This window comes from Haliotis asinina, chromosome 2, assembly GCF_037392515.1.
Source record: "Haliotis asinina isolate JCU_RB_2024 chromosome 2, JCU_Hal_asi_v2, whole genome shotgun sequence".
NCBI classification, from domain to species: domain Eukaryota; kingdom Metazoa; phylum Mollusca; class Gastropoda; order Lepetellida; family Haliotidae; genus Haliotis; species Haliotis asinina.
The window spans coordinates 50,013,724-50,028,644 of record NC_090281.1 but is presented as its reverse complement, the minus strand read 5'-3'; the positions used below and the strand labels follow the sequence as shown (position 1 = coordinate 50,028,644).

Sequence of the window (14,921 nt, the reverse complement as noted above, 5' to 3'; positions counted from 1 at the left end):
TTCAGTACATTAACGACAAGAACAGCAAACTATGTCCCGATTCCTGAAAGAAACAATTCCCATAAATTTCTTTGTTATACATTAATTTTTTTAAGATCAATACATGGATGTAATATTACATTTTTAACATCAACAAGATGACGCAGTCTTCTTAATATACGCGCCGCTTCACAAGTTATCCTGTGGACGTGCTGGTAGGTCTACACAGCAATGTCAAGCATATATACGCATCAGCAAAGGAAACGCAACTGTTTTTGTCAAGTTATTAAATAGGAGACATAAAAAATGAACCCGTACTTTTATGATACTCCATCTTTTCGAAACATGCTTTTCTTTTGCTGTTCTGTATACGTAATGAAATTGTGTGTATCTTTAATAGAAAACAACACCAATCTTTCAGCTTCATAACGAGTAAGATTCGACATCGGAACGTGGCTGTATGCAATAAACAGGGTGTCATCCACAGAGTTCTATATGCTTCATTTTTGACTCACCAGCTTCTAGATTGCCGGTCTAACAAATACCGATCTTGAATATAATCTGTTGAAATTGGAAACCATTTTGCTATCAGACATATTATAAGGCATTCAATTTCAATGTTTAATTAACTTCAGATTCCTGTTTTGTGTGTCCACAGGAGTTTGCTGGTATCACTTTGTGTTCCGATGTGATCCAGTTATAGCACTCGAGTCCTGATGTGTCTCTACAGGAGGTATACTTGATATTCGTGCATATACGATGGTATAGAATCTGCCCTGAGTGGAATATATACCCGTACCCGAGAAACACTGGGTAATGCAATGTGCGTGTGATACTGGCATGATCGTACACATTCGGAGAAATTCGGCTAATTCCGCCACACACGTCAGCAATGGAATAGTGAGCTAAGAATCGTCACTGAACCCAGCCACGCCAAATCTTTCCGCATATAGTTCTCATAACGCTACGCCTATTTTGATGACGGGTTATTCCGTGTTGAATAACACTGACTGAAAGATACCTGAGATAATGAATAATTATTATAATCGTTCTCAATGATAGTCACGTGGCGGTACAGGAGGCTGATAATCTCTTTAACTGAGACGAATTGAGTGGGAGATACCTCTGGAAGTAATATTACTTGCAGATTAGGAAGTAATAGTTAACGCCCTTTGTGACAACTGATTGTGAACTCCTCTCGCTGTCAGTGTAATAATGTGTCGTCTTATTCGTCACCATCTTTCACCAAAAGATATGTCATCCCTTGATACAACGTGACCAGTAATTCCCATACCACTGTCTCAGAGTGTCTCCACACTCCAGCAGCGATGAGTTAGCCGCAAGGAACACTTGGTAAGAGAGTGCACTGTCTCGCTGAGCTGGATTGCCTTACTATTCCTTACTCTTTGTCGTCATGTTGGTCGCCAGTACAGTCAATATCGTTGATACATTCACGGTCACTTGACAAGAGGCAAGCTCAGGACCTATATGGCCTTCAGTTCCCTCTCATGGACGCGGTGCTCCCCCTTCGGGACCCGGGCATACCGGTAGGGGGCGGTAATAGGGTGTGTGGTGAGAGTTGCTTGGAAGTGTCTTCCACCTTAACCTGAAGTGTGAGAGGGTCGATCTTGGCCTTCCTGAACGTCCGGGAGTATTTGGCGTAACTGTCTTCCTGTTTGGCCAGCGAGTTCCTCAACTGTTCCCGAGAGTACTTCTTAATCTTCTTGTCGCCCGCCAGGAATTCCCTGAAGAGGATCACGACCGGGATTAAAGCATCGTTTGCTGAATATGGACATAGTCATACATACATGCATACACACACACACACACACACACACACACACACACACACACACACACACACACACACATACATACATACACACACACACACACACAGACAGACATACATACATACAGACACACACATATACACATACACACAGACAGACATGCATACAGACACACACACACATACATACATACATACACACAGACACACATACATACACACACATACATACATACATACACACATACACACACACATATACATACATACATACATACACACACATACACACACATACACACACACATACATACATACATACATACATACATACATACATACATACATACATACATACATACATACATACATACATACACACACACACATACACACACACACACACACATACATACACACATACACACACACATATACATACATACATACATACACACACATACACACACATACACACACACATACATACATACATACATACATACATACATACATACATACATACATACATACATATACACACACACACATATACATACATACATACATACAACGTTGAATGCAACGTACTGGTGCTGATACCAACAAGTGATATGTATACAAATGTGAGTGAGTGTGGTTTTCCGCCGCCTTTATCAATATGTGGATATGTGCAGAAGAAAGGTACATACATGTTGATAATTGATGTTTATAAATCCATGTAACTATCTTTCTTGTTCATAACGCCGCCTCCAGCTCTATGGCGGCGAACCATAAGTAAGCGATTCTTGAAAAGACAATCCAGTGATTGATGTTCTCGGCAGCGTCCAGGTATAATCAGCCAGTCAATGAGTCTGACCATCTAATTCATTCGGGTGCGGCAAGCACAGGTTCCTTGGAAACTATTCCAAGCCCAGGGTGCAAAATGCACGCTGGTCCTGTGGTCACTAGTATAAATTCATTAGGAGCACCAAATGATACGTTTGCAGTGGTCCTGGTGGCCAGTGAATTTTGTATATATAGGTATTTCTAAGTAAATCTACAAATATTATCTTGAAACAGTGAGGCACAGATAGGACCACTAATTATTGTGCACTCACTGGTCCAGTGGGAAAGTTTCAAAGGTTCCTTTCCTTGCAAGCCAGACTCACCACCGGATGTTGGCAGTTACTTTGAAACGTCCAGTGTTAAATTTGACAAACACATTAACCAAATTATTAATGACACTATAATGCACAACCGCTTCTGAAGAGGATTCAAAACTCACTGCTAGCGGCGTACTGACATCGCGGAACTGCCGCTGATTGGTAATTTTACCAAACTGGCATCTGTTGAAAAGATTACGTGACAGGAAATGAGGAGCATGCCATACGTTTGGTCCACGTCACGTTAACAGGTAGCATTGGTGGTTGTTTCTGGAACCAGATGCTTGTATTCAAGTCTTGAGACAAACGAATACTTTGGTATTCTTCAAACTTGTGATGTCGTGAAAAGTATACATCAACCCACATGCGAACAAAGGTAAATGTATACCAGGGCCCTGTTGAACAAAGCCATGTTAGAATAACGGAACTGCGATCACCTTAGTGCTAACTAGGCTCGCGTTGTGCAAGATATCACTAATATATTTGGCAACAGGTACATACTGTTTGCGATGTATAAGTTACAGTCAGATGTTTATCAGGTGCAGGTCTTTTGTATGCTAGTTTATTGGATGGAATTACTTACGCAAGGTCGATAGTACCGTCTCCATTAGTGTCCATAAACCGCATGATCTTGTCCACCACGGACACCGTGCACGGTAGTCCTGCTTCCTAACAGCAACACACAATAGCCAACAATCAGCACAATTACTGGCTGGACATCGAGTACATAATTAAAAACATTTGCTGAATTTATACTACTACTACTCAAAGCGAATGACCACCTCATTCTTGGCACATATTGGCACTTTGGTTTCCTCAGATGCTGGGTTCGCATCAAGGGTACAAAGAGCGAAGTCTAATTTGGTGTCCTCTTCACAGCTTACATCCTCGGATAAAGTTTTTAAAGGTACATACCTTAAACAACAGGAAGAGTTCGTCTCTCGTCAACCCGTCGTCTTTGTCTTTGTTGATCTTCTCGAAGAAGTCCCGGGCTCTGTTCTTCTCCTTCAGCAGGTACAGCATATGCAGGGGGTCGATGTTGTATGCCTGGGGCTTCTGTAGCTCTTTCATCATCTCATCGCGAGTCTTCTTTGTAATTGGTAGAGAGATCTCGTACGTCACTTCCAGGTAGCGAGATTCTCGTATCTTCTCGAGAATACCCTCGAACTCCTTGTCGACTACTACGCCCTGACGGAGGAAGTAGGTGTTAGCATATTTAAGTAGGTTCAAGGAGGTGCAGTGGACAGAATAATTACTGGGAAGATGAGGCCATGTCGGTAACTTTCAGCTCCGTGTATAACAAACAAGTATAGAGCGAGATATGTTGATGGATATTCCGGTAGGGCTGGGACGGATGAGTTGGACCCGGGTACCCGTCTCACTACCTGGACCCATCATGTGACTAATATATTCAACACTGTAATATGTTATTCTTTCATGATAAAAAAGATTGTACTATTTTGAAGATTTAGACACGATTGTGCAGTGACCTGCTTTGAATAAAACACATGGTTAAGACTTTGAAAAACTCGAAACTGTAGCCACCGAGCTGAACGGTATATTGCCCTTTCTTACAAATTTGGTGTCAGGAATTAACATAATGGGTATCCGGGTAGAGTAGGGTAGGCTAAAAGGGAATGGGGAGCCCGGGCAGAAAACCTGGACTCGCCCCAACCCTTTATTCCGGTTAAATCACTGCAAGTCAACCTGTAGTGATGCTGGTTTACGTTTACCACAGTAGTGAAACCCATGGCCAAGAGTTCATTGACCTCACACAAGACCTAAATTTGCAGCTCCTAATTGTTTAACATTTCTAGAGAAAGAATTCGGTTATATTCCGTTTTAACAGTACGTTATTTTCAGTTGTGCAGTCATGTCAGGTAAACGTGGGAGAATCCCCCGAAGTAATACGTGTATTGGATAAATAACACTAGGTCAACATACATCCATGTGTAGTTGTTGGATGGCTCCGTGGGGATGCTTCAGAATGGCCTCCAGGAGGACACTGGTGAAGGAGGCTGTGATTGGGTTGTGGCCGATCTACAAATAGGATATGATATTTATATAGCGTACATGCAACTATATGCAACCAGTGCTTGCTCGTCCCTCGATCATTAGATGTCAATCTCAACGTTACATCGTTCTATCAATCTCAGTTCCTTGGGCAGTGTAAAACTCTTGCTGCCATAGGGCACATCGAGTTCATTGTGGCACTCTCATCCTAACGAGGTACCCAATTCAAAGCTGGGTGGACTGGGACACATAGTCACAGTACTTTTTAGTTTAATTACTTGCACGTTGCTGTACCCGTAAGTAGGTATTTGCTCATATTCAAATAGCATTCATATACCGACGGATTCGTGGGTTCCTATAAGTGCACGGGGTTGTGTACTATACACTCAGGGGTTGTGACAACACTGAATGAGTCTGCAGACACAGCTGACTCCAAGGTTTTCGCACCCGGACACAGGTGTGCACGATCCTGGATCACTAGCCTGGCGCTTCAGATAGCTCATCTACAGCGCCCCAAATGAACCACATATTCCACGGAAACAAAGAATAATGTAATACTGAAACACAAACGACATTTCTTACATGTCTGAGTGAATGAGTTAACTGTGTGTTCATTTCATTTTATAGAAGGGCATGTTGAGTAGCCTAGCTACTGAAGAATTCGGTCGTCATGCCTAAACCGGGTTCGATTCTTAAGATGGCTACACTGTTTGTGACCCATTTCTAGTGTCCACCGCCGACATATTTCTGAAATATTGTTTTAAGGGACGTGAACACGTACTAACTCAGTTTTACAGGACATTTTCTGCATTTCATCATTTCACCTTGCCGGGGTCATCTTGGAGCAATTGTGTGAGTGACTGAATATTGTTTTAAGCCACATGCAATAGAATTCCATCACAATCACGACTATGATATCCAGAAAAGTGCCTCATGCATGACGCTGTACTGAAACGGGCCATTGGTATGGTATGGTTCAACCAGAGTTCACAAAAGAGCCAAGTTAGGATTATTCAAGTCTCATCAGCTGATCCTAGTGCAGCAAAGGGACAATACTCTGTACACAGGTGTGCGCCTCCTCCTATTACAAGACCAACCGTGGTCATGGTGATCACCTTCTTGGACATGTTTTGAACACTGCTACAGATACAATACAGTACCAGGCAGTAGAGAAAGTGGTGATTGTACTCACCTTTAACGTCGTGAGCGTCCGATTCTTCGATATCCCTCTGATAATCTCCAGCAAAGCTGCAGCACTTATTCGATTTGAGGATATATCTAGTGACGTAATAGTATTGTTCTTCATTAGCATATCACCAAGGGCAACCGAACCCTCGAATCCAAAACCATTCCATGATAGGTTTACGATTTGTATACATGTGTTTGTCTGGAATGAAGAAAAGTATTTTACAGATATGTTCGTCAAACAGTTGATTGATGTATTGACTGATGTAAATGAATAAAGAAATAAAGTCAAATATCGGAGGCCTGCTCTTCTCGAACCACGACTCTTAAACTTTGTTCTCTTTCATAACAAACATCTTTGCTTAATCGTAATACTGCCAAGGTCTCTGGCTAATATCGCTCTGTGTAAGAGTCATCTGGGAATGCCGTACATCTGTGTAAAGATACTATCGTGTTTGCGCTTAGGACCTGTGAAGAAGTGATAAAACTGATCTTGTATAAAATTGATCTTCAGTAACCCATTCTTGTAAAAGGCGACTAACGGGATCGGGTGGTCAGACTTGCTAACTTGGTTGACACATGTCATTGTGTCCCGGTAACATATAACGATGTTCATGTTGTTGATCACTGGATTGCCTGGTACAGACTCGAGTATGTACAGACCGCCGCCATATAGCTGGAATATTGTTGAGTTGGGCGTAAAATTCAACTCACTCACTCAGTTAGCGGTGAGATCTCTTCGTGAAACGGCACTCTGGATCCACTTTCGGTTGGCTCATTAGGGTTACAGTTTTACTGAGACTGCATTAAAAAAAATAATACACGTTCCTCGGACACGAGTTTTTCAAAAGTGACGAGGGCGGTAGGACTTTTTTCTAATTTTTGATAGAAAAAAGTGACAAGGAAGGAACACATTTTTTAGGGTTTTTTTCCTTTCAGAAATACATCTCGGAAGGTCCACCACGTGTGAACGAGTTGCAGATTCAGTCAAACTCGTTCTTACAGACGCTCATTCTTATAGAGGACAAACTGATGATAGGGACGCGGCAAAGTTGGAATCATTTTCTTTTTAAATTCCAATAAAAAACTGTTATGCGCACAAAGAAAAGTGACGCAACGGTGCACGAGAAACATTTCACTTTTTTTATTTAGCCATATATAATGAGGACACCGCTTTCACAGTTCCGTGTTGAATGCATTAAACCGCTATTACGCCATTTCTTTAGGACGTTACTGATAAGGAAAGGAAGGTCAATCACAAATGAATGTATGGCCGAGTGCTGTTCTGGAGTATTTATCATAATAGATCTAACGTAGAACACTCTGGATGGTCTGGAGGTATAAGACAAGTGCATGTGTATAAGAACTAACGCTGACCTCCAAGCCCTTGGCTATACTGATGGCACCCTTCTGTCTCAGGTGGTTCCAACTCATGTCAAGTTCCTCCAGATGGCGATTCTTTACTGCAAGACACAACATGGAGAATGAAAGCTTGGTAACCCCATCTCTGTACTGTTACATAGAAACAATTTTGACTGTCGCAGAGCTACGGGTTGTTCCGAACAAATTCTATCTGAACAAATTCTATCTTTATCATTCGTATTCCAAAGTTAAATTCATTCAAAATAACCTGCAAAGATCCAGTAACCCATGCTTGTCGGAAGAGGCGACTAACAGCATCAGGTGGTCAGGCTTGCTGACTTGGTTGACATATGTCATCCGTTCCCAGTTGCGTACATTGGTGCTCATGCTGTTGATCATTGGATTGGATTGTTTAAACTCAGTTATTTGACAGCCGCTAGAGCTAGAATATCGCTGAGGGCGGCGTTAAACAACAAACCAACCAAAGAATCTTTAAAATATGGGTGCTGTCTTAGATATTGAATGCTACTTACCTAACGCAGCACCAATGATCTTCCCACCAACTTCTCCCAGCTCGTTGTGGGCGAGGCGGAGTCGACTAAGTGAGTTGTTTTCCTATCACAGAGCGAAGCACATTGGCACGAGGATATCACAACGGCGATGGACTGTGTGTTCTATATCTATTGATTTTATGATATGTCAACTGCTTTTGATTGATTGTTTTAAAGGGAAATACAGAATAATTAAAACGTGATGTTAAAACCTAGTTGTAATGTATGCATTTCTCTCGACCCCAACAGCCGGGACCATATTATTACCGACCCCATAAAGCCACCATATTATCGTTATTACTACAGTCTTTGAGTACTGGAAACCCAGATCGGGAGACCTAGATCCTAGCGCTGTACCACACCCGGGCCCAGATTTTCGAAGCTCTATAGTAGCACAAACATAAGTGCCATACCTTTACATTAGCTTACGACTATCCTACCGCTAAGAGAGATCCGAAAATCTTTGCACAGGTAAGTAGGAAATTAGCTATTTAGCTCCGAAATTGCACATAAACGACAAACGAACATCACGAAATAATTTCATCTGTTAGATTTCATTCGAACCCTTCCGCTTTGATTAACGGTGCTTTAATTTACTGAATTTTTTTCCGCAGTCAGTACTATACTAAAACGTGCTGGAAAAAACTAATATCTAGTCATCATTCAGATCTATTAAAAAGAAATACACTACACATCCAACTCTTACCTGTATAACATCTCCGACAGCTTTCCCGTCTACGTCTGTTAATTTATTACCTGCGGTGAATGAAACCGCTAGGTTACACATATACTCTGAAAAAAGTGGTGGAACTTCATTTTTTCCATTTACGATTAAAATATTTAGGAGATTTGTCGGAGCCAATAATTGTTGATATGACACTATTGAATGTTTTGAGAGTGCATCACCATTTGCACTAACATCCGTAGTTATTTGGAATGTAGTCGCTTTTGAAAGATGATTGGTGTATGGCGTGTAATTTGCATGTATACGATTTTCATTTTAAAACAAATGACTAGAAACAAACACTAACAAATGTGTGATGCAAGATGATTGTCAAAAGTTATATGTTCCAAGTGATTTCTCGACCTTCATGAAACAACGTCAAAATCAAGAATGGGACCCCATGCCCGTGTATGGGGCTACTGCGTTGTGCACGTGCATATTATGCGTTGTGTATAGGGGTGGTAATAGAGGGAAATGGTGGTGCGTTCATAAGATGTCTGCCCTTGAAACGTTTGTTAATGTTTACAATTCCTATCCAAATTGAAAGTTGAGGTTTCCGTTCTTCTTTTTAAAAGTACATTAGTCCGATTACAGGTGTAACTTCCGCACATGTATACTAGCCATCAAAAGTTTAGACACTAGTGTAAATCATCTATTGTAAACCAGATTTTGCAAAATATTCGACACAGTTTAAAGGTACTGTTTACACATGAACTGATGCTCTGTAACACAAAGTTGTAACCTTGAAAAGATTGTTCTCACGAGTCCGATAAATTAGGAAACGCAGTAAAAATTGGCGAATTGTTAACAAAACTTTACACCGAAACGCAGCTGTTCACATGAACGATATTTGCACATGCTTTTCAGTAATGTGATGCACGATTCTCGTGCATTTCAACTGTTGGTTCCCCAAGTTAGTGGAGAAATTCATATTCGATGTAACCATGCAACGTTATGAGCGAGTGTATGTATGTGAAACTTATAGCGAAAACTTTACGTTAGTCTAACATGATGGTATATGTTTCAGAGACTACTGACATGGGTGAAGCAGTTGGCTGACTGTGCATGTCACCCTATCAAAACGGCTTAATGTTCATACTCTCATTCATTGGTTGACCAGGTCTAGATGTTGAGATAATCCAGGCACGTGTAGTACAGCTGTATAGTTGCTTACTGTGACGTTAAAATACAACATCCACTTAACGGAAAGCTAAGAATACACAATGCCATTGCAAAGTGGTCAAATGAGACATTTGGGAGTAGGCTTTCTCAGTACAGATTCTAGTACGTTTGGTAGACTGAGGTTCATCCAGGATCTCAGATATAATACATATCTAATATTAACTCACTGTGCGTGCGTGCGTGCGTGCGTGTGTGGCACACCGTTGGTGTACTCTCACCTTCCACAATGCATACCTGAGATTATGATACACGAAACTCGAGTACTAAAGTCTCACCCGAGATGTCTATATCAGTGACGTTGTCACACCGTCGCAGGAACTCCGCTAAGAGCCGAATACCTGTTCCCGAGAGTTCATTGTTCGACAGGTCCTGAAATATGTTCATTAAAATCAGGTATTATTGTTTCATCAAATATATTTGCATAATAATGACGCTAGACTACACCGCCGAACCCTAAACACTGAATCATGAAAAAGTTGTGATTATTGGCCCTGTGTGTGTATTGATGTTCTTATCAAGAACAAGAGCTGGAACCTTTAACTAAATGATTTGACTGACAAGTGAGCGATGGACCTTCCTTGTTGTGAAAGGGATCGGTCGTACGGGTTCGAATCCCAAATTGGTAAGTGTACATTCTAGTTTTGATGTCCCTGGCGTGATACTGCAGGAAATCATCTCACTCACTCACTCACTCACTCACTCACTCACTCACTCACTCACTCACTCACTCACTCACTCACTCACTCAGCGGACTGAGTACTGACCAGCACACAGACATTGGTCCTCTTCTCCAAGACAGCGAGGACATATTCGAACTCCTTCCGTCCCACTGTGTTGCCGGAGAGGTCAAGGTGCCACATGTGTCTCTCGTACTGGACAACACAGAAATGCATTACAGTAACACAAGCAAACATGCTTCAAAGTACAGGAAATAGCCAACAAAAACTCTGCTGAACTTCCCTCCAACCACTGTGATTACCCAGCCAGTGAAAGGGGAGGTAATGCAGTCGTTTCGCTAGCACCGCTCTGTTGAAAGGACCATGTTGTCATAGCTCATAAGCATACAGTATAGGTCAATGATTCATGCTGTCCGTGCACTGCTTAATTCATTTAATGTTACGACAATGGTCAGACCGTTGTATGTAAGCATTACAAACATATTACTCTTGAATTACGGAAGGTAATGGATGTGACAAATAAGAACCTGTTACTTACATTGCAGATCCAACATTTAGCGACTTAATTCTGTCACTAAATTCAGTAAATAGGTAAAGAAATCTATTGCTCTACAGATTTGATAGGAAGAGGTTTTACTAGTTCAGAAAGAAATATGTCTCCTATTTAAATTTTAAGTGCGCCAGTTTCCATGGGCAGCAGTGAACACATTGTAACACATTATAACGTGAGTATTGGCGATACAAATGAGCGAGTGTAGGTTTACGCCGCTTTTGGCAACATCACGGCGTGGTACTCCAAAAATAGTCCTTATACATTTTATTCATGTGGGCAATCCAACCCGAATGTTTTGCTTTTAGCCACTAGGGAACCTTACCGCCCCTGTTGTGTGAATGAATGAGTGAGTGAGTGGGTATGATTTTACGCCGCACTCAGCAACATTCCAGCTATGTGACGGCGGTCTGTAAATAATCGAATCTGGGCGAGACAATCTTGTGATCAACAGCATGAGCATCGACCTACGCAACTGGGATACAGAGACGTGTGTCAGCCAAGTCAGTGCCTGATCGCCTGATCCTTTTGACAAACATGAGTTACTGGAAACCAATTCTGACCAACGAGGGATTGAACCGCCAATCTCCCGCTCTATGCGAAGAGCGCTATCCACTACACCACGGTCAAATAAACTTGGAGGAATGACAGTATACATCCATCATATTATTTCCAATATTACATGTATTTTGAAGGTTTATTTATGAAGAGCCGGGGTTATTTGGTACAAAAGTGAGCTGATGTCACGTGACGTACCAGCAACGCCATGCACAGCGCTTTCATCTCCTTCGTGGAGAGGGCAAAGTCCCGGAAGCATAAGTCTATGGAGCCCAGTTGGCCGACAACAGTACGGAGCTGCACTAATCCAAGACGCTTGCACGCCTTCCTGTAAACTCGCAGAGTCTTGGATTCCTTTACGGTCGTCACAGCCTCTTTCTTGAAGACATCGCTGTAATCTGAAGCAAACCGTGCCGTAAGTTTTGTATGCGTACGCAGAGGATATGGTGTAGCACATACCAAATACTGATATCAGCTACATCACAACTACATAGTGAAAGTCGCTCCCAAATACTATATCAAAAAGCTGGGAACCCTATACTTTTATAAAACAGTTCCTTGTCAAAGGGAGTTTGCTAAATGTGGATAATCGCTTTACAAACTCAAGTTCTTCCACGTTCTCGGAATTACTCCAACCACTACGAATGACGCACCTCTGACCTATATTCACCTTCAAAACCATATATTAACTGATTTGTGTTGTGTTGTCCGGAGGCAACTATGCTTGTCGTAAGAGGCGACTAACGGGATCGGGTGGTCAGGCTTGTTGACTTGGTTGGGACATGTCATCGGTTCCCATTTGCGCAGATCGATGTTCATGTTGTTGATCACTGGATTGTCTGGTCCAGACTCGATTATTTACAGAACGCCGCCATATAGCTGGAATATTGCTGAGTGCGGTGTAAAACTAAACTCACTCACTCACTATGTTGTCCGGACAGATGAAGAATGAACATCATCATGGTCATTAATTCACGGCTTTGTGATATCTTCATGGCGGACTAGCATCACTTCGGGATTTCCTCCCTCATCAATCTTACCGCTGTGGTGAAACTCCCACACTGCTTAAATCGTGGGAACGTTTAGAGAAAACAAGATCTGCAAGTTTTCGGTTTGGGTCATTAGGAGGATGGGCATTATGTTTTATGCCATACATTCTACTGTCTATTGATGGTCATTCAACATGGGTACAGTATTTCATCTAAAAAGCGACCTCGCGGTTATTTGAATAAGCCCAGTGTCTAAGGGATGCGCGGCATGGAGACATGGCGCATCTTAGTTCACCAAGGATATTCCATACATTCTCTAGTGAACTAACATACAACAGAGCTATATGTTCTTCAAACAGTTTACTGAAGAAACTGCTTTAATTGTGTTGTACGCTGTGTCGTAGTGGAGGCCGGAACTCAATATTCAGTGAAGGAGAGTACTCCGCTGCTATCAATATCTGAGCTATATGACGACAGGGGACTCTTGAAATTAGCATCACATACTATACATGTGTAGAGACTCGAACTCGTGTGCTCGACCTAGCGAACTCTTTGACTGTGAAATACGGTACAATGAACTGAGGTGTCTTTAAGAGACAGCTAATCTTAGTATTTATAGGCGTAGTCCCTAACATGCATTTCGAGTGTACTATGGAGCAATCGGTGGGTCAAAAGAAACAGTTCGATATATCTGTCAGTTCGTTACAACCGTATTCGTTATAAACGTTTAGTTTATATATATTTGAATGTAATAATTACCATCCTCATAGTCCGGTGAGACCGTAACTTCAGGTTTTACTACTTCCAATATGGGTTGAGTGAGAGCTCCGTGCACCGTCTTGTCCGCCATTTCAACATCTACAGTTGCCACGCTGACTGCTGAGGACACGCTCTCAACCCATTTTTCCAAATCTCGTGCTTTCTCGGACCTGAGAACGGGCTGTTCCGGAAGACTGTTCAGCACCCTTGGCATGGCACAGTATGCTCCAGCAATCAACTGGTTGTCGAAGCTTCAAGCATAGTTCCTTTCTGTAGAGAAAGATGGTACACAATGAATGATCTGACTTCAACATCACAAGACGGCTAACCAAAAATGCGCATATCTAGAAGTTACACTCGTGCCGAATAGTCGAAAATTAGGTGGAGCAAACATTATATAACTAACACTGCTTGATCAGCTCAGAATTAGACAAATTTCCGTGCAGTGAGACGCTTTCGCAAAGTTGATGACGAAACAACATCAATTTGGATACGTTATAATGATCGCCTGCAGTGCCAATTTGCCCGCCAATTGTGGATTGGTTTCTTGTTTTAACGCCGCAATCAGCAACACTCCAGTTATTTCTAAATAATCGAATCTGGACCAGACAATCCAATGATCAGCATCATGAGCATCGATCGGGACACGGCCACATGTGTCAACCAAGTCAGCGAGCCTTGCCACCCGATCCCGTTAGTCGTCTCTTACGATAATCATGGGTTCCTGAAGACCAATTCTAGTCCGGATTTTCACTGGTCTTGCCCGCCATTAATACCCCTCGTTAAGCACTGGGGGTCAGTACTACTACACTAGTAATCTCATTACCCTTGGGTCTGGATTTATGCCACTTATTTGCTTAAGATTCAAATTGTCGCCGGACATGAATTGGGAAAATAGTTGCTGAACATGTAAAAGCAACCATGTATAGTTGCCTTCCTGTAGTTTAGAAAGTATATTAATGTATGATACATCCACTATAGAAATGTAAATAGCTTTGACTTCACTTAAGCTTTCCGTAAATTCCACATTTCCTTAAATCGATATAACGAGCATTTTCCTTCATTCTTCATTCATCTTTTAATTTTTTTTCTTAATGTACACAAAAGGGTAAATTTTTTTCGGTATTTTCAAGATCGGTTATTAAGATTCTCAGAATACTGAGAAAATAACTGAAACCAGGACCACAAACTATACAATAGTTTTGAAATCTTCGAAATTAGAAAAATACATTCGAAATTTCATAGCAAATAATGAATGATTACAATAAGCCCATATGTTTTCTACGACGAAAACGAGCAAAAGTCCCACGTTGCTGAATATCAAAAATTACCAGAAGGATATAGTATATCCTGTATCTTTCAACCTTTGACAGAATTACTGTTCTTTTTCGGTTCCTTCACAAGCAAAATAGGTTTTTTCTCTTAGTTCGCAGTGCTCTTTACTTGAAAAAAGAA

The 14,921-nt window shown here is 41.6% G+C and overlaps 1 protein-coding gene across 1 annotated transcript; it reads right to left on the bottom strand.

Moving 5' to 3' along the window:
* Positions 1 to 394: 394 nt before the first annotated feature.
* On the bottom strand, positions 395 to 13,680 carry LOC137272620 (leucine-rich repeat-containing protein 74B-like). The gene is made up of 12 exons (XM_067805014.1): positions 13,467 to 13,680; positions 11,917 to 12,116; positions 10,698 to 10,805; positions 10,209 to 10,302; positions 8,734 to 8,783; positions 8,010 to 8,091; positions 7,492 to 7,577; positions 6,122 to 6,316; positions 4,861 to 4,956; positions 3,832 to 4,104; positions 3,500 to 3,585; positions 395 to 1,724 (listed from the first exon to the last, which is right to left on the bottom strand). Exons 1-12 carry the CDS (start codon positions 13,678 to 13,680, stop codon positions 1,475 to 1,477), a joined length of 1,734 nt encoding a protein of 577 aa, XP_067661115.1. The 3' UTR covers positions 395 to 1,474.
* Positions 13,681 to 14,921: the final 1,241 nt, after the last annotated feature.

Excerpts from the sequence above, each read along its gene's own strand:
- LOC137272620 (XM_067805014.1), bottom strand. The coding sequence starts at position 13,680 with ATGCCAAGGGTGCTGAACAGTCTTCCGGAACAGCCCGTTCTCAGGTCC. Across the intron at positions 10,806-11,916 it reads CGCTGTGCATGGCGTTGCTG|TACGAGAGACACATGTGGCA; the intron begins GTACGTCACGTG and ends TGTGTTGTCCAG. Across the intron at positions 8,784-10,208 it reads CACTGATATAGACATCTCGG|GTAATAAATTAACAGACGTA; the intron begins GTGAGACTTTAG and ends CATTCACCGCAG.